This window comes from Salmo trutta, unplaced genomic scaffold (assembly GCF_901001165.1).
Source record: "Salmo trutta unplaced genomic scaffold, fSalTru1.1, whole genome shotgun sequence".
NCBI classification, from domain to species: domain Eukaryota; kingdom Metazoa; phylum Chordata; class Actinopteri; order Salmoniformes; family Salmonidae; genus Salmo; species Salmo trutta.
The window spans coordinates 652,640-672,777 of NW_021822511.1; the positions used below are offsets into that span (position 1 = coordinate 652,640).

The 20,138-nt window shown below is 42.0% G+C and overlaps 1 protein-coding gene across 1 annotated transcript; it reads left to right on the forward strand.

The window, feature by feature from the left end:
- The first annotated feature begins 8,692 nt into the window (after nucleotides 1–8,692).
- On the forward strand, nucleotides 8,693–19,299 carry LOC115182451 (clarin-3). The gene is made up of 3 exons (XM_029744047.1): nucleotides 8,693–9,354; nucleotides 16,572–16,757; nucleotides 18,402–19,299. The coding sequence occupies exons 1-3, from the start codon at nucleotides 9,123–9,125 to the stop codon at nucleotides 18,677–18,679; spliced, it is 696 nt and encodes a 231-aa protein (XP_029599907.1). The 5' UTR covers nucleotides 8,693–9,122; the 3' UTR covers nucleotides 18,680–19,299.
- The last annotated feature ends 839 nt before the right edge of the window (nucleotides 19,300–20,138 follow it).

The window sequence follows — 20,138 nt, forward strand, 5'->3', positions numbered from 1 at the left end:
AGGGGAAAGGATCCTCATCTAGATTCAGCCGAGGGGAAAGGATCCTCATCTAGATTCAGCCGAGGGGAAAGGATCCTCATCTAGATTCAGCCGAGGGGAAAGGATCCTCATCTAGATTCAGCCGAGGGGAAAGGATCCTCATCTAGATTCAGCCGAGGGGAAAGGATCCTCATCTAGATTCAGCCGAGGGAAAGGATCCTCAACTAGATTCAGCCGAGGGAGAGGATCTTGTAGGCTATATGACATATCTATTACAGTTTCCCCAATTGTTACCACACGTTTGGTGAAACTACATCTCGTGTACTCAAAACTCTAAACACAAAAAAACACAAAAAACAGTTCGCCAATTTCACCAAAAACCCACAGACATCTTGCAAAATCATGTACTTCCTGCTCAAAATGAAACTCTGCTTACAAATGAGATACACATCAAATGAATCTAACTTAGAGACAACCGTGATCACACTAATGTGACATATTCAAAACACTACAGTTTTTTTTACCATTAACACAACATCCGTCTTGTTGTGGACCATACTATTAACACAACATCTGTCTTGTTGTGGACCATACCATTATCACAACATCCGTCTTGTTGTGGACCATACCATTAACACAACATCTGTCTTGTTGTGGACCATACCATTAACACAACATCTGTCTTGTTGTGGACCATACCATTATCACAACATCCGTCTTGTTGTGGACCATACCATTAACACAACATCTGTCTTGTTGTGGACCATACCATTAACACAACATCTGTCTTGTTGTGGACCATACCATTAACACAACATCTGTCTTGTTGTGGACCATACCATTAACACAACATCTGTCTTGTTGTGGACCATACCATTAACACAACATCTGTCTTGTTGTGGACCATACCATTAACACAACATCCGTCTTGTTGTGGACCATACCATTATCACAACATCTGTCTTGTTGTGGACCATACCATTAACACAACATCTGTCTTGTGGACCATACCATTAACACAACATCTGTCTTGTTGTGGACCATACCATTAACACAACATCTGTCTTGTTGTGGACCATACCATTAACACAACATTCGTCTTGTTGTGGACCATACCATTATCACAACATCTGTCTTGTTGTGGACCATACCATTAACACAACATCCGTCTTGTTGTGGACCATACCATTAACACAACATCTGTCTTGTTGTGGACCATACCATTAACACAACATCCGTCTTGTTGTGGACCATACCATTAACACAACATCTGTCTTGTTGTGGACCATACCATTGACACAACATCTGTCTTGTTGTGGACCATACCATTAACACAACATCTGTCTTGTTGTGGACCATACCATTATCACAACATCCGTCTTGTTGTGGACCATACCATTAACACAACATCCGTCTTGTTGTGGACCATACCATTATCACAACATCCGTCTTGTTGTGGACCATACCATTAACACAACATCCGTCTTGTTGTGGACCATACCATTAACACAACATCCGTCTTGTTGTGGACCATACCATTAACACAACATCCGTCTTATTGTGGACCATACCATTAACACAACATCTGTCTTGTGGACCATACCATTAACACAACATCTGTCTTGTTGTGGACCATACCATTAACACAACATCTGTCTTGTGGACCATACCATTAACACAACATCTGTCTTGTTGTGGACCATACCATTAACACAACATCTGTCTTGTTGTGGACCATACCATTAACACAACATCTGTCTTGTTGTGGACCATACCATTAACACAACATCCGTCTTGTTGTGGACCATACCATTAACACAATTCATGTTGTTTTCACGGAATAGGCAGTCAATTAACACGTTTGTAAAATGCTTAAATTGTCTTTACATACAAGCTTACCCAATATCAAAATGATGGATCTTTCTTGTCTTATTTACAAATGCTTGTGCACAGCATGCCAGTGATGAAGACCTAACGTTCAAAACCTTCAATATAGTATAAAGCTTCTACTTCTGCAACAACAGCAGCTCAAAAGCTACATTGAAACAGCTGATAAACATTTTTGAATGAACAGATCATTGAAACGTTGACAAATAGCTGATTTCCTGTGAGTTGTGTATAATAGACCAACCACAGCTGATTCCAATCTCAATCTGAGACATAACCGGGTGTTGAAGTTCTTTCAGTTACATGGACACAGTAAAAAGAGGACTGTTTGGATTGATTTTGTTAAAAAAAATAACATCTAGACCAGGGAGAGGAGTCGTTGGACCAGGGAGAGGAGTAGTTGGACCAGGGAGAGGAGTAGTTGGACCAGGGAGAGGAGTAGTTGGACCAGGGAGAGGAGTAGTTGGACCAGGGAGAGGAGTAGTTGGACCAGGGAGAGGAGTAGTTGGACCAGGGAGAGGAGTAGTTGGACCAGGGAGAGGAGTAGTTGGATCAGGGAGAGGAGTAGTTGGATCGGGGAGAGGAGTAGTTGGACCAGGGAGAGGAGTAGTTGGATCAGGGAGAGGAGTAGTTGGATCAGGGAGAGGAGTAGTTGGATCAGGGAGAGGAGTAGTTGGATCAGGGAGAGGAGGAGTTGGATCGGGGAGAGGAGTAGTTGGACCAGGGAGAGGAGTAGTTGGATCAGGGAGAGGAGTAGTTGGACCAGGGAGAGGAGTAGTTGGATCAGGGAGAGGAGTAGTTGGATCAGGGAGAGGAGTAGTTGGATCAGGGAGAGGAGTAGTTGGATCGGGGAGAGGAGTAGTTGGACCAGGCAGAGGAGTAGTTGGACCAGGGAGAGGAGTAGTTGGACCGGGCAGAGGAGTAGTTGGATCAGGGAGAGGAGGAGTTGGATCAGGGAGAGGAGTAGTTGGATCAGGGAGAGGAGGAGTTGGACCAGGGAGAGGAGTAGTTGGATCAGGGAGTGGAGTAGTTGGATCAGGGAGAGGAGGCGTTGGATCAGGGAGAGGAGGAGTTGGATCGGGGAGAGGAGTAGTTGGACCAGGGAGAGGAGTAGTTGGACCAGGGAGAGGAGTAGTTGGATCAGGGAGAGGAGTAGTTGGATCAGGGAGAGGAGTAGTTGGATCAGGGAGAGGAGTAGTTGGACCAGGGAGAGGAGTAGTTGGACCAGGGAGAGGAGTAGTTGTCCAGGGAGAGGAGTAGTTGGATGAGGGAGAGGAGTAGTTGGATCAGGCAGAGGAGTAGTTGGACCAGGGAGAGGAGTAGTTGGACCAGGGAGAGGAGTAGTTGTCCAGGGAGAGGAGTAGTTGGATCAGGGAGAGGAGTAGTTGGATCAGGGAGAGGAGAAGTTGGACCAGGGAGAGGAGGAGTTGGACCAGGGAGAGGAGTAGTTGGATCAGGGAGAGGAGGAGTTGGATCAGGGAGAGGCGTAGTTGGATCAGGAAGAGGAGTAGTTGGAACAGGGAGAGGAGTAGTTGGATCAGGGAGAGGAGTAGTTGGATCAGGGAGAGGAGTAGTTGGATCAGGGAGAGGAGTAGTTGTCCAGGGAGAGGAGTAGTTGTCCAGGGAGAGGAGTAGTTGGATCAGGGAGAGGAGTAGTTGGATCAGGGAGAGGAGTAGTTTGATCAGGGAGAGGAGTAGTTGGACCAGGGAGAGGAGTAGTTGGATCAGGGAGAGGAGTAGTTGGATCAGGGAGGAGGAGTTGGATCAGGGAGAGGAGTAGTTGGACCAGGGAGAGGAGTAGTTGGATCAGGGAGAGGAGGAGTTGGACCAGGGAGAGGAGTAGTTGGATCAGGGAGAGGAGTAGTTGGACCAGGGAGAGGAGTAGTTGGATCAGGGAGAGGAGTATTTGGACCAGGGAGAGGAGTAGTTGGACCAGGGAGAGGAGTAGTTGGATCAGGGAGAGGAGTAGTTGGATCGATCAGGGAGAGGAGAATGATGAAATAAGAGCCACCATCATAGATCATGTGATAAACCATGGTCTATCATTGAGAGAGACTGGTGAAAGAGTCCAGCCTAATACCATGGTCTATCACTGAGAGAGACTGGTGAAAGAGTCCAGTCTAATACAATGGTCTATCACTGAGAGAGACTGGTGAAAGAGTCCAGCCTAATACCATGGTCTATCACTGAGAGAGACTGGTGAAAGATTCCAGTCTAATACCATGGTCTATCACTGAGAGAGACTGGTGAAAGAGTCCAGTCTAATACAATGGTCTATCACTGAGAGAGACTGGTGAAAGAGCCCAGCCTAATACAATGGTCTATCACTGAGAGAGACTGGTGAAAGAGTCCAGTCTAATACAATGGTCTATCACTGAGAGAGACTGGTGAAAGAGTCCAGCCTAATACAATGGTCTATCACTGAGAGAGACTGGTGAAAGAGTCCAGTCTAATACAATGGTCTATCACTGAGAGAGACTGGTGAAAGAGTCCAGTCTAATGCCATGGTCTATACCATGGACTATCACTGAGAGAGACTGGTGAAAGAGTCCAGTCTAATACAATGGTCTGTCATTGAGAGAGACTAGTGAAAGAGTCCAGCCTAATACCATGGTCTATCACTGAGAGAGACTAGTGAAAGAGTCCAGCCTAATACCATGGTCTATCACTGAGAGACTGGTGAAAGAGTCCAGCCTAATCTCAGACGGTCAACAGTGGCTTCCATTATCCATAATTTTCAACAAACCAACAGGTAAGTAATGCATTTCACAAGGGCTTCTTTCATCATTACTGTTGCTACGTCCCACAGTAACTGTAGGCCACCAGTCCCAATGCAAATACGTGTGTAGTATTTTTGTTCATAATTGTCTATTGTCTGCAGGTGAAACATGAAAAGTAATGCAGTTTTTTGTAACGCCATCAACTGTGTGTTTTGAAAGTCGTTGGAGCTGCGACTGACTATATGTTCCTCTTGGATAGAAAACATGTGCTGGTGTTTTGACAGAGTGATTAGATATTGAGTCGGGTTTGCCGTGTTTTGACAGAGTGATTAGATATTGAGTCGGGTTTGTCGTGTTTTGACAGAGTGATTAGATATTGAGTCGGGTTTGTCGTGTTTTGACAGAATGATTAGATATTGAGTCGGGTTTGCCGTGTTTTGACAGAATGATTAGATATTGAGTCGGGTTTGTCGTGTTTTGACAGAATGATTAGATATTTTTGATAGAGTTAGTGTATGTAGAGATTAGAATTTTGAAATGTAGAGTTGGTATTTAATGAACAAAAAATGTGTTTTTTTTGTAGAAAATGAACTATTTGGCTAATTGTGTGACGTAGGTGTGTTAAGAGGTTAGTAAAACTATCTCAAGAATAGGTAAACGCTTGTTAGCTGTTGTTAAAAACTGTAATATGAGAATCTTTTTCAGTGTAAAGACTAAGATTTTCATGTTATACTGTATATTGTTTGTGTTTACTCAAACAGGAAAGGAACACAAATTAGAAAAACGTGTTTTATATTTCAACATGACTCTGTAACGGTTGTCGTCGGGAATGGCGGACCAAAACGCAGCAGGAATGTGGATGCTCATCTTGTATTTATTTTAGAATAAAGAGAACACCAAAATAACAAAATGAAGAACACACAAACAACAAAACAGTCTTGTCATGCTCACACAGGCAAAACAAGAAACGATCTCCCACAACACCAAACCAAACAATTACCCATATATAGGACTCTCAATCAGAGGCAACGAGAAAGCACCTGCCTCCAATTGAGAGTCCAACCCCCCATCAACCTAATGAAATACAACAAACCAGAAATACAACAAACCAGAAATACAACAAACCAGAAAGAACATAGAAATACAAAACATAGAACATAGACCAAACCCCGGAAATAATAAATCAAACACCCTACTACATAAATCACCACCCCGAACCACATAAACAAAATACCCTCTGCCACGTCCTGACCAAACTACAATAACAAATAACCCTTATACTGGTCAGGACGTGAAAGACTCAATACACGTCAAACAGCATACTGTAAGCACACAGTAAAAATGCAAAAATACAGGAAATATATTTTGCATATGCGAAGGAAGAAAAATAGGCCTATACTGTACTGTATATTAAATCAATTGTACGGAATAGATAAAGAAACTGTCGAAATACAGTAAAATCAAAAATCAAGAAACAAATACTCCATTCGAAAACAAAAATGAGTCATGTGTGTTGTTTTGGTCCGGAGAACAGATGTTCATCAACATCACAGGCGATATCCTCCTTGGCCAGACAGCTGGGGAAATATCTTCTGGCATGACGCATCCACCCCTGACAGGACTCTGCTGGAATGTCACCACAGGCCATTGCTGTGGTTGTATGGTCCACGGGTGGCATGGCGGTGGAGGACCTCCATTGTGGCTCATAGCTGGGTATATGGTCACATGGTGGTGGAGGACCCCATTGTGGCTCATAGCTGGGTATATGGTGACATGGTGGTGGAGGACACCATTGTGGCTCATAGCTGGGCATATGGTGGCGGAGGACCTCCATTGTGGCTCATAGCTGGGTATATGGTCACATGGTGGCGGAGGACCCCATTGTGGCTCATAGCTGGGTATATGGTGGCATGGTGGCGGAGGACCTCCATTGTGGCTCATAGCTGGGCATATGGTGGCATTCCCCCAGCCCTGACCAGGTTCCTCAATGATGACGCCTTGACCAATGATGTTCCTTCCTCTCCATCTCGTCTTTGCTACGTTGAATCCAGCCTCATCTATGAATATGAGTTCCTGGGGGATGGGACTTGCATCCAACTCCAGGATTCTCTGAAATGACAGTAAATCCTGTAACTACTGTACAGTAAAGTTCACTGGCAACATCAACGAGTCTCTAATGTTTTGAGAGTGTAATACTAGTACATTACTTGTACATATCCCTGAGCTGACAAGGTACAAATCTGTCGTTCTGCCCCCTGAACAAGGCAGTTAACCCCACTGTTCCCCGGTAGGCCGTCATTGAAAATAAGAATTTGTTCTTAACTGACTTGCCTAGTTAAATAAAGGTTAAATAAAAAATACAAATTTTCATGCCGTTTATCCTTCACTCTTTGGGAATTCCTTTCAAACGGGACTCTGTAGATGTGCTTCATCCAGAGATGGTTTGTTAAGGATGGTTGATAAACTCTGATGTTATGGAAGATGACAGTGTTTTAAATCATCTGTTGTTTGATTTCACAACGCCGGCCTCCCTGTTCGTCTGTTAGACGCGATCAACCCCCACGTGGAGGTCGTCTTTCAGTTCTACCAAAAACAAAATAGCACAAAGCACTAGAATTCAATTCATATAACATTAGAATTCAATTCAAATAACATTAGAATTCAATTCATATAACATTAGAATTCAATTCAAATAACATTAGAATTCAATTCATATAACATTAGAATTCAATTCAAATAACATTACAATTCAATTCATATAACATTAGAATTCAATTCAAATAACATTAGAATTCAATTCATATAACATTAGAATTCAATTCATATAACATTAGAATTCAATTCATATAACATTATAATTCAATTCATATGACATTATAATTCAATTCAAATAACATTAGAATTCAATTCATATAACATTAGAATTCAATTCATATAACATTAGAATTCAATTCAAATAACATTAGAATTCAATTCATATAACATTAGAATTCAATTCAAATAACATTAAAATTCAATTCATATAACATTAGAATTAAATTCAAATAACATTAGAATGTTACATTATGCCTTTAGGTCTTTGTCTTTGTCTATCTGTTACGGTGTGTAGCCTGTCCATAACATGCTGATCACTCTCAACTACTGTAGTGGGAAGAGCAAATCATTAATCTGCTTTGTTTTATGGCATCATTTAGCTTCACTTGTTTCCAGAGGAGGACTTTGGATCCATGCGGAAAACGTCATTTTGTTCGTTCGACACTTACGTACATAGGGGAGGTACTGAAAAGAATTCGGACAATAAAACATGCTTTTTTTATCATATGATGGCCTTCATAGTGTCTCTGATGTTTTGATTAGCTGTGTCTGTTGCTGTATGTTGCTGTGTGTGTGTGTGTGTGTGTGTTGCTGTGTGTGTGTGTGTGGGTTACTAGTGACTACTCTGTATCTTGTACAGGTACATGATGCCAATATTGTCTAACGAAGCAGTAAGACCTGAGGGGGTGTGGTATATGGCCAATATATCACGGCTGAGGACTGTTCTTAAGCTCGACGCAACACGGAGTGCCTGTATACACCTGTTAGCCGTGTTATATTGGCCATATACCACAAACCCCCGAGGTGCCTTATTGCCATTATAAACTGGTTACCAACGTAATTAGAACAGTAAAAAATAAATGTTTTATCATAGCCGTGGTATACGGTCTGATATACCACGGCTGTCAGCCAATCAGCATTCAGAGCTGGAACCACCTAGTTTGTAATAACAATTAGAGACTGATATTGACTCTCCTATCTGGTTAAAGACATGTATGATGCCTACTGAAGGTGTGCTGTAGCTTACCAACAATTATTTACGTGGAATAAACGCTAGATCCTTATTCCTTCATTTGGAACAAACTACGTCACATGCTGACCTCAGTCCTCAGGTATATTTATTCCCCCTTGGCATTAATCAGATGCCTCTCCCGTTTACGATGTTTGGGAATACATTATCAACTCTATGACAACCACCTCTCTCTCTCTTCCCCTGACTAAAGTTCACCCTCCTAATTAAGAGGTGTTTTATAACCTACAGGCAAGTCACGCCTGTCCTCTCCTCAGACCGTCACGCCTGTTCTCTCAGTGGACTGTAACGCCTGTTCTCTCAGTGGACTGTAACGCCTGTTCTCTCAGTGGACTGTAACGCCTGTCCTCAGACCATCACGCTTGTCTTGTCCTCAGACCATCACGCCTGTCTTGTCCTCAGACCATCACGCTTGTCTTGTCCTCAGACCATCACGCCTGTCTTGTCCTCAGACCATCACGCCTGTCTTCTCAGTGGACTGTAAGTCCTGTCCTCTCCTCAGACCATCACGCCTGTCTTCTCAGTGGACTGTAACGCCTGTCCTGTCTTTGGGACACCAGAAGGGTAGATGGTTATAGCCTACTCTGCTATTGAAGCTGATTTGGAGAGTTACAGAACCAATAAGGGTTTGACGTCTTCATCGTCTTCCTCTTCATCTTCTTCTTCATCGGTGTGGCTGGAATACTGTGACAATGCCGTCCACCAAGAAGGCTCTGCATTTTCTTGGTAGCGCGCAGGCTACTGCGGTGTCCGTGGCGATTTTAGGTTATGGGATGTCGACAGAATGGGCCGTTTCCAAAATGAGTTGCTCTAAAACTGGAAACGATTTCACCAACGGCTCTGCCATTGTATTGTATGAGCTTTTCAATGGCTTTATCACCAGAGGATCTTGTCCAGTGTTTGGAGGTTATAAAACATTCCAAGGTATATTTTCTCATGTTCTACTACTGTCCCTAAACGTGTGCAGAAAGGTGCTGTGTTAAAGATCTAGAACAATAATGTTGACGTCGTACTGTAATAATGCAACAATGGAAGTGGACTTGGTATATACCCTTAACCTGTATACTCCTAACCTTAACCTGTATACTCCTAACCCTAACCTGTACACCCCTAACCTGTACACTCCTAACCCTAACCTACTCCTAACCCTAACCTGTACACCCCTAACCTGTACACTCCTAACCCTAACCCGTATACCCCTAACCTGTATACTCCTAACCTTAACCTGTATACTCCTAACCCTAACCTGTATACTCCTAACCCTAACCTACTCCTAACCCTAACCTGTACACCCCTAACCTGTACACTCCTAACCCTAACCCGTATACCCCTAACCTGTATACTCCTAACCCTAACCTGTATATTCCTAACCCTAACCTGTACACCCCTAACCTGTACACTCCTAACCCTAACCCGTATACCCCTAACCTGTATACTCCTAACCCTAACCTGTATACTCCTAACCCTAACCTGTATACTCCTAACGCTAACCTGTGTACTCCTAACCCTAACCTGTATACTCCTAACCCTAACCTGTATACTCCTAACCTGTCTACTCCTAACCCTAACCTGTATACTCCTAACCCTAACCTGTGTACTCCTAACCCTAACCTGTATACTCCTAACCCTAACCTGTATACTCCTAACCCTAACCTGTATACTCCTAACCCTAACCTGTATACTCCTAACCTGTCTACTCCTAACCCTAACCAGTATACTCCTAACCCTAACCTATATACTCCTAACCTATATACTCCTAACTCTAACCTATATACTCCTAACCCTAACCTATATACTCCTAACCCTAAACTATATACTCCTAACCTGTATACTCCTAACCCTAACCTATATACTCCTAACCTATATACTCCTAACCCTAACCTATATACTCCTAACCCTAACCTATATACTCCTAACCCTAAACTATATACTCCTAACCTGTATACTCCTAACCCTAACCTGTATACTCCTAACCCTAACCTGTATACTCCTAACCCTAACCTATCTACTCCTAACCCTAACCTGTATACTCCTAACCCTAACCTATATACTCCTAACCCTAACCTTTATACTCCTAACCTGTCTACTCCTAACCCTAACCTGTATACTCCTAACCCTAACCTTTATACTCCTAACCTGTCTACTCCTAACCCTAACCTATATACTCCTAACCCTAACCTTTATACTCCTAACCTGTCTACTCCTAACCCTAACCTATCTACTCCTAACCCTAAACTCCTAACCCTAACCTGTATACTCCTAACCCAAACCTATCTACTCCTAACCCTAATCTATATACTCCTAACCCTAACCTATATACTCCTAACCCTAACCTATATACTCCTAACCCTAACCTGTATATTCCTAACCTATATACTCCTAACCCTAACCTGTATACTCCTAACCTGTATACTCCTAACCCTAACCTGTATACTCCTAACCCTAACCTGTATATTCCTAACCTGTATACTCCTAACCCTAACCTATATACTCCTAACCCTAACCTGTATACTCCTAACCCTAACCTATATACTCCTAACCTGTATACTCCTAACCTATATACTCCTAACCCTAACCTGTATACTCCTAACCTATATACTCCTAACCCTAACCTGTATACTCCTAACCCTAACCTGTATACTCCTAACCCTAACCTGTATACTCCTAACCTGTATATTCCTAACCCTAACCTGTATACTCCTAACCCTAACCTGTATACCTACCTGTATACTCCTAACCTGTATACTCCTAACCTAACCTGTATACTCCTAACCCTAACCTGTATACTCCTAACCCTAACCTGTATACTCCTAACCTATATACTCCTAACCCTAACCTATATACTCCTAACCCTAACCTGTATACTCCTAACCTGTATACTCCTAACCCTAACCAGTATACTCTTAACCCTAACCTGTATACCCCTAACCTGTATACTCCTAACCCTAACCTGTATACTCCTAACCCTAACCTGTATACTCCTCCAGTATGTGTTGATGTCATTTCACATGATTTGTTTTTGGATGGAAACTGTAGAGATCGGTAAGAAATGTCATTTCTGTAGTCAAATATCTTCCTCGTGCTTTTTTTGGTGGGGGTGGGGGGGGGCATTACATGACCTGGTATGATGGTGCATTGATCAGTTCTACAATTTAAAGTTGTTATTTTTGCGGTTTTACCCAAAGTCGATCCTTAAAGTAACTGTCCAGTTTTTCCAGATTTCTATGAAATATGACCTGTAATTAATTACGAGGTAAATAGTTTTCCTTCCAAAAATGTTTAGCTAAGTATGTTAAAAAGCATATTTTCTGTGTTGGAATGGTATGGGCGTACCCCAACAGCAGAACGGGGGGGGGGGGGGCGTACCCCAACAGCAGAACGGGGGGGGGGGGGGGGGCGTACCCCAACAGCAGAACAGTGGGGGCGTACCACAACAGCAGAACGGTGTGGGCGTACCCCAACAGCAGAACGGTGGGGGCGTACCCCAACAGCAGAACGGTGGGGGCGTACCCCAACAGCAGAACGGTGGGGGCGTATACCGGTCATAAAAAGTATTAATAACAGTAGACCTCTGATTGGCCAGCTCATCCTCCTCAGCAGGATGTGACATCAAGTATTTTTGAAACGGTCTGTTTGAGATACAAGCCTTCCACTTATACTGTGTTTTCAAAATACCCCTCCAATTACGGGGGAGGACCCCCCGGACCCCCATTTAAAATGATCTTTTCCCAAAAAGGGTTGTCACGTATACTCCCTCTCCGGCGCTCGAGGTCGTTAGGCTGCTCATTATTACGCACACTTGTCACCATCGTTACGCAAATCAGCACCTCATCAGACTCACCTGGACTCAATCACCTGCCTGATTACCTTCCCTAAATATGTCACTCCCTTTGGTTCCTTCTACCTGATTACCTTCCCTAAATATGTCAGTCTCTTTGGTTCCTTCTACCTGATTACCTTCCCTAAATATGTCACTCCCTTTGGTTCCTTCTACCTGATTACCTTCCCTATATATGTCAGTCTCTTTGGTTCCTTCTACCTGATTACCTTCCCTAAATATGTCTGTCTCTTTGGTTCTTTCTACCTGATTACCTTCCCTATATATGTCAGTCTCTTTGGTTCCTTCTACCTGATTACCTTCCCTAAATATGTCACTCCATTTGGTTCCTCCTACCTGATTACCTTCCCTATATATGTCAGTCTCTTTGGTTCCTTCTACCTGATTACCTTCCCTAAATATGTCACTCCATTTGGTTCCTCCTACCTGATTACCTTCCCTATATATGTCAGTCTCTTTGGTTCCTTCTACCTGATTACCTTCCCTAAATATGTCACTCCATTTGGTTCCTCCTACCTGATTACCTTCCCTAAATATGTCAGTCTCTCTGGTTCCTTCTACCTGATTACCTTCCCTAAATATGTCTGTCTCTCTGGTTCCTTCTACCTGATTACCTTCCCTAAATATGTCTGTCTCTCTGGTTCCTTCTACCTGATTACCTTCCCTAAATATGTCAGTCTCTTTGGTCCCTTCTACCTGATTACCTTCCCTAAATATGTCTGTCTCTCTGGTTCCTCCTACCTGATTACCTTCCCTATATATGTCAGTCTCTTTGGTCCCTTCTACCTGATTACCTTCCCTAAATATGTCTGTCTCTCTGGTTCCTCCTACCTGATTACCTTCCCTAAATATGTCAGTCTCTTTGGTCCCTTCTACCTGATTACCTTCCCTAAATATGTCAGTCTCTTTGGTTCCTTCTACCTGATTACCTTCCCTAAATATGTCTGTCTCTTTGGTTCCTCCTACCTGATTACCTTCCCTAAATATGTCTGTCTCTCTGGTTCCTCCTACCTGATTACCTTCCCTATATATGTCAGTCTCTTTGGTCCCTTCTACCTGATTACCTTCCCTAAATATGTCTGTCTCTCTGGTTCCTCCTACCTGATTACCTTCCCTAAATATGTCAGTCTCTTTGGTCCCTTCTACCTGATTACCTTCCCTAAATATGTCAGTCTCTTTGGTTCCTTCTACCTGATTACCTTCCCTAAATATGTCTGTCTCTTTGGTTCCTCCTACCTGATTACCTTCCCTAAATATGTCTGTCTCTTTGGTTCCTCCTACCTGATTACCTTCCCTAAATATGTCTGTCTCTTTGGTTCCTCCTACCTGATTACCTTCCCTAAATATGTCTGTCTCTCTGGTTCCTTCTACCTGATTACCTTCCCTAAATATGTCAGTCTCTTTGGTTCCTTCTACCTGATTACCTTCCCTAAATATGTCACTCCATTTGGTTCCTTCTACCTGATTACCTTCCCTAAATATGTCAGTCTCTTTGGTTCTTCCTGCCTGATTACCTTCCCTAAATATGTCAGTCTCTTTGGTTCCTTCTACCTGATTACCTTCCCTAAATATGTCAGTCTCTTTGGTTCCTTCTACCTGATTACCTTCCCTAAATATGTCAGTCTCTTTGGTTCCTTCTACCTGATTACCTTCCCTAAATATGTCAGTCTCTTTGGTTCCTTCTACCTGATTACCTTCCCTAAATATGTCAGTCTCTCTGGTTCCTTCTACCTGATTACCTTCCCTAAATATGTCAGTCTCTTTGGTTCCTTCTACCTGATTACCTTCCCTAAATATGTCAGTCTCTTTGGTTCCTTCTACCTGATTACCTTCCCTAAATATGTCTGTCTCTTTGGTTCCTTCTACCTGATTACCTTCCCTAAATATGTCAGTCTCTCTGGTTCCTTCTACCTGATTACCTTCCCTAAATATGTCTGTCTCTTTGGTTCCTTCTACCTGATTACCTTCCCTAAATATGTCTGTCTCTTTGGTTCCTTCTACCTGATTACCTTCCCTAAATATGTCTGTCTCTTTGGTTCCTTCTACCTGATTACCTTCCCTATATATGTCTGTCTCTTTGGTTCCTTCTACCTGATTACCTTCCCTAAATATGTCTGTTTCTTTGGTTCCTTCTACCTGATTACCTTCCCTATATATGTCTGTCTCTTTGGTTCTTTCTACCTGATTACCTTCCCTAAATATGTCAGTCTCTTTGGTTCCTTCTACCTGATTACCTTCCCTAAATATGTCAGTCTGTTTGGTTCCTTCTACCTGATTACCTTCCCTAAATATGTCTGTCTCTTTGGTTCCTTCTACCTGATTACCTTCCCTAAATATGTCAGTCTGTTTGGTTCCTTCTACCTGATTACCTTCCCTAAATATGTCAGTCTGTTTGGTTCCTTCTACCTGATTACCTTCCCTAAATATGTCAGTCTCTTTGGTTCCTTCTACCTGATTACCTTCCCTATATATGTCAGTCTCTTTGGTTCCTTCTACCTGATTACCTTCCCTAAATATGTCTGTCTCTTTGGTTCCTTCTACCTGATTACCTTCCCTAAATATGTCTGTCTCTTTGGTTCCTTCTACCTGATTACCTTCCCTAAATATGTCAGTCTGTTTGGTTCCTTCTACCTGATTACCTTCCCTAAATATGTCTGTCTCTTTGGTTCCTTCTACCTGATTACCTTCCCTAAATATGTCAGTCTGTTTGGTTCCTTCTACCTGATTACCTTCCCTAAATATGTCAGTCTGTTTGGTTCCTTCTACCTGATTACCTTCCCTAAATATGTCAGTCTCTTTGGTTCCTTCTACCTGATTACCTTCCCTATATATGTCAGTCTCTTTGGTTCCTTCTACCTGATTACCTTCCCTAAATATGTCTGTCTCTTTGGTTCCTTCTACCTGATTACCTTCCCTAAATATGTCTGTCTCTTTGGTTCCTCCTACCTGATTACCTTCCCTAAATATGTCAGTCTCTTTGGTTCCTTCTACCTGATTACCTTCCCTAAATATGTCTGTCTCTTTGGTTCCTTCTACCTGATTACCTTCCCTATATATGTCACTCCCTTTGGTTCCTTCTACCTGATTACCTTCCCTAAATATGTCTGTCTCTTTGGTTCCTTCTACCTGATTACCTTCCCTAAATATGTCAGTCTGTTTGGTTCCTTCTACCTGATTACCTTCCCTAAATATGTCTGTCTCTTTGGTTCCTTCTACCTGATTACCTTCCCTAAATATGTCAGTCTCTTTGGTTCCTTCTACCTGATTACCTTCCCTAAATATGTCAGTCTCTTTGGTTCCTTCTACCTGATTACCTTCCCTAAATATGTCTGTCTCTTTGGTTCCTCCTACCTGATTACCTTCCCTAAATATGTCAGTCTCTTTGGTTCCTTCTACCTGATTACCTTCCCTATATATGTCAGTCTCTTTGGTTCCTTCTACCTGATTACCTTCCCTAAATATGTCAGTCTCTTTGGTTCCTTCCCCAGGCGTTGTTGTTTCTGTTTCATGACTGTACGCTACTCGTGTTTCTTGTTTTGTTCCATGTTAATGTATTTATTAAATCCACTCCCCCAAACGTGCTTCCTGACTCCCAGCGCATACGTTACAAGGGTTCTTCAGCTGTGCCGATAGGGTAACCCTTTTTGGTTCCCGGTAGAACCCTTTTTGGTTCCATATAGAACTCTCTGTGGAAAGGGTTGTTCATAGAACCCAATAGGGTTCTAACTGGATGTCACGTTCATCGTAGGAAGGAGACCAAGGCGCAGCGTGGGTATCGTTCCACATCTTTTATTTGAATGTGAAACTATGCAAAACAAACTATAAACTATAAACAAAACACAAACCGTGACGACTGAGGTGCAACATGCACTTACTCAAAATATTCTCCCACAAACACAGGAGGGAAAAACAACTACTTAAATATGATCCCCAATTAGAGACAACGATGACCAGCTGCCTCTAATTGGGGATCATACAAAAATCCCAACATAGAAAAAAGAAACTAGAACCAAAACAACATAGAAAATTTAAACTAGACAAAACCCCCCTGTCACGCCCTGACCTACTCTACTATAGAAAAATACGAGCTCTCTATGGTCAGGACGTGACACTGGAACCAAAAATGATTCTTCAAAGGGTTCTCCTATGAGGAAAGCCGAAGAACCCTTTTAGGTTCTAGATAGAAAACTATTTAAAAACAAGATGTGCTAAAGATATCTATACCACAATTCCGCCCTTGGTGGAACTCCTCATAATACTAGTGTATATTCCTAACCTGACTGTTCTTGGTCTGCCTGTGTAGTGTTCGAGAAGTTGGCAGAGACAGGTGGAGCTCCTCAGATCCTCCATGGCATAGTGATCACCCTCCTGGCCCTGTGTCTGCTCTGCTCTGCTGGCAGCATCCTCATCACTCTGTACAACAGCGTCAGTAACCCCTACCAGACATACATGGGACCCATAGGGCTCTACACATGCAGCTCTGGCAGTGGTAAGATCAATAGAGTTCACATCAATTCAATTCAATCAATCAAGCAAAAAAAGAGACCAGACCATCAGCGGCACACTATTAGATACCTGAAGGTTGTGTGTTCAAGCCCTATTTAGTCCCATATGAAATACCTGAAGGTTGTGGGTTCAATCCATATTCAGTCCCATATGAAATACCTGAAGGTTATGGGTTCAAGCCCTATTTAGTCCCATATGAAATACCTGAAGGTTGTGGGTTCAATCCATATTCAGTCCCATATGAAATACCTGAAGGTTGTGCGTTCAAGCCCTATTTAGTCCCATATGAAATACCTGAAGGTTGTGGGTTCAATCCATATTCAGTCCCATATGAAATACCTGAAGGTTGTGTTCAAGCCCTATTTAGTCCCATATGAAATACCTGAAGGTTGTGTTCAAGTCCTATTTAGTCCCATATGAAATACCTGAAGGTTGTGCGTTCAAGCCCTATTTAGTCCCATATGAAATACCTGAAGGTTGTGGGTTCAATCCATATTCAGTCCCATATGAAATACCTGAAGGTTGCGTTCAAGTCCTATTTAGTCCCATATGAAATACCTGAAGGTTATGAGTTCAAGCCCTATTTAGTCCCATATGAAATACCTGAAGGTTATGGGTTCAAGCCCTATTTAGTCCCATATGAAATACCTGAAGGTTATGGGTTCAAGCCCTATTTAGTCCCATATGAAATACCTGAAGGTTGTGGGTTCAAGCCCTATTTAGTCCCATATGAAATACCTGAAGGTTATGGGTTCAAGCTCTATTTAGTCCCATATGAAATGCCTGAAGGTTATGGGTTCAAGCCCTATGACCTCATTTTCACACTTTCTCTCCTCCTGACCTGCATCCCCCTCTCTCTGTGTACTGTATGAAAAAAACAGATTACACACTTATATGAAATTAATTAGTTCATTATATGATAAAAAAACAACTACATGGATTTCAGTAATGCGTTAAATGGATTGATAGACATGTTGGAACATGTCTTAACTCTTTGTGACTAAGTGAACAGGCTAGTAGTAGTAGTATTAATAGTAGTAGAACTAGTAGTAGTAGTACTAATAGTAGTAGTATTAATAGTAGTAGTAGTACTAATATGATGGAACATGTTTTAACTCTTTGTGACTAAGTGAACAGGCTAGTAGTAGTAGTATTAATAGTAGTAGAACTAATAGTAGTAGTAGTACTAATAGTAGTAGTACTAATAGTAGTAGTAGTACTAATATGATGGAACATGTTTAACTCTTTGTGACTAAGTAAACAGACTAGTAGTAGTACTAGTAGTAGTGGTAGTAGTAGTAGTAGTACAAATAGTAGTAGTAGTAGTAGTACTAATATGATGGAACATGTTTTAACTCTTTGTGACTAAGTTAACAGACTAGTAGTACTAGTAGTAGTAGTGGTAGTACTAGTAGTAGTACTAGTAGTAGTAGTAGTAGTAGTAGTAGTAGTAGTAGTAGTACTAATATGATGGAACATGTTTTAACTCTTTGTGACTAAGTTAACAGACTAGTAGTAGTACTAGTAGTAGTGGTAGTACTAGTAGTAGTGGTAGTACTAGTAGTAGTACTAGTAGTAGTAGTAGTAGTAGTACTCTTTTTAACCTCCCTTTTGTTCTTTGCTCCAGCGTGCATCTCCTTCCTGGTGCTCATCCTGTACGTAGTAAATGTCCAACTGACCGAAATGTCTGAAGACCTGGTTCAGAACGACGTGGGAAGTGTTTTAGTCGACCTGAAGGACAAGACCTCAGAGTTCCAGGTGGGATACTACCTGATGATCCCCTACATGGTGCTGAGTCTGCTAGCCATTCTGCTGGTCTACCTGTATGAACACGCTGCCTACACACACAGACAGGAGCAGCAGAGGCCCACGGAGGACGCTCCTAAAGAGATTATGATGTATTAATATATATATATATATATACACATCAGGATACAGATTCATATGATCCTGACTACAACATCTCCCTAACAGACTGACACAGACTGTGTTGAGTAGTTAAACTCAGTGTCCTGAAATGGGCTTCGTAGGATCCAGTACTGATCCAAGCCCTTATAACATATCTCACAGGCTTACATAATTAACTCAGATCTCCCTGTTTCATTATTACTACATTATTACCACATTACTACTACATTATCACTTCATTATTACTACATTACACCACATTATCACTACATTATTACTACATTACACCACATTATTACCACATTACTACCACATTATTCCTACATTATTACTACATTTTCCTGTTGCTTTCTGTTTATATATTTATGAATAGCTGACATTACAATCCAATTTAACTCAAATGCTTATTAAAAATGTACACTGCCTGCTTAATGAAATACTATAAGGTTAATGGTGTGTTTAGCTAAAAGCAGAAGAATACAGCAAGTTGATTACACTACTATATAGTTGTTTTGTTGAATACTAGAAGACAATACATTGGTTTCCTCCGTAAATACATCATAATATACAGTCTCTAAAATGTCAATTCTAATAATAAACAGTGTGGATATTTTGGATTTCTCGTGAAGGCTTAAAGGGGTAATCTGCAATTCTAACAAATAACAAGCCTACCACCCCCCACCATTGATTTGTTTAAACAGCTGAAGATGGGGCTACAGGAATGTCACCCTCTCAAACTCATGGACAGAGCTTTGTATACAAGGACTGGCCATCCATGATACAGCCAGCAGCACACCACCCTGCAGCACACTGCTGGCTTGCTTCTGAAGCTAAGCAGGGTTGGTCCTGGATGGGAGACCAGATGCTGCTGGAAGTGGTGTTGGAGGGCCAGTAGGAGGCACTCTTTCCTTTAGTACATTTTAATTTTTTATCCCAATTCCCCAGGGCAGTGATTGGGGACATTGCCCTGTGTAGGGTCACGTCTTTCGAATGTGACGTTAAACAGGTGTCCTGACTCTCTGTGGTCACTAAAGATCCCATGGCACTCACACTATCCTGGCCACCTAGTCGTCCCCAGCTTCCAATTGGTCTCATTCATCCCTGTGACTGTTCCCCAGGTCGCTGCTGTGAATGAGTAAACGTGTTCTCAGTCAACTTACCTGGTGGAATAATATCAAGTTTATAGTTTTAGCAATGTTTTAAGTCTATACTGTGTTAATTTACATTTACATTGTTTACAAACAAACTGGTGAAACAAGCTGATATTGTGAATGCTGATGGGATACGACAGTTGAACTAAAGCTCATGAAGAATCTAAGAGTTATGTCCCTCAAGAATCACTGGGTATACACTGCAGTGCACAAAACATTAAGAACACCTGCTCGTTCCAACCTCAATATTAGGAATGTGTTCTTAATGTTTTGTACACTCCAGTGTATCGTTCATTTTAGGAATA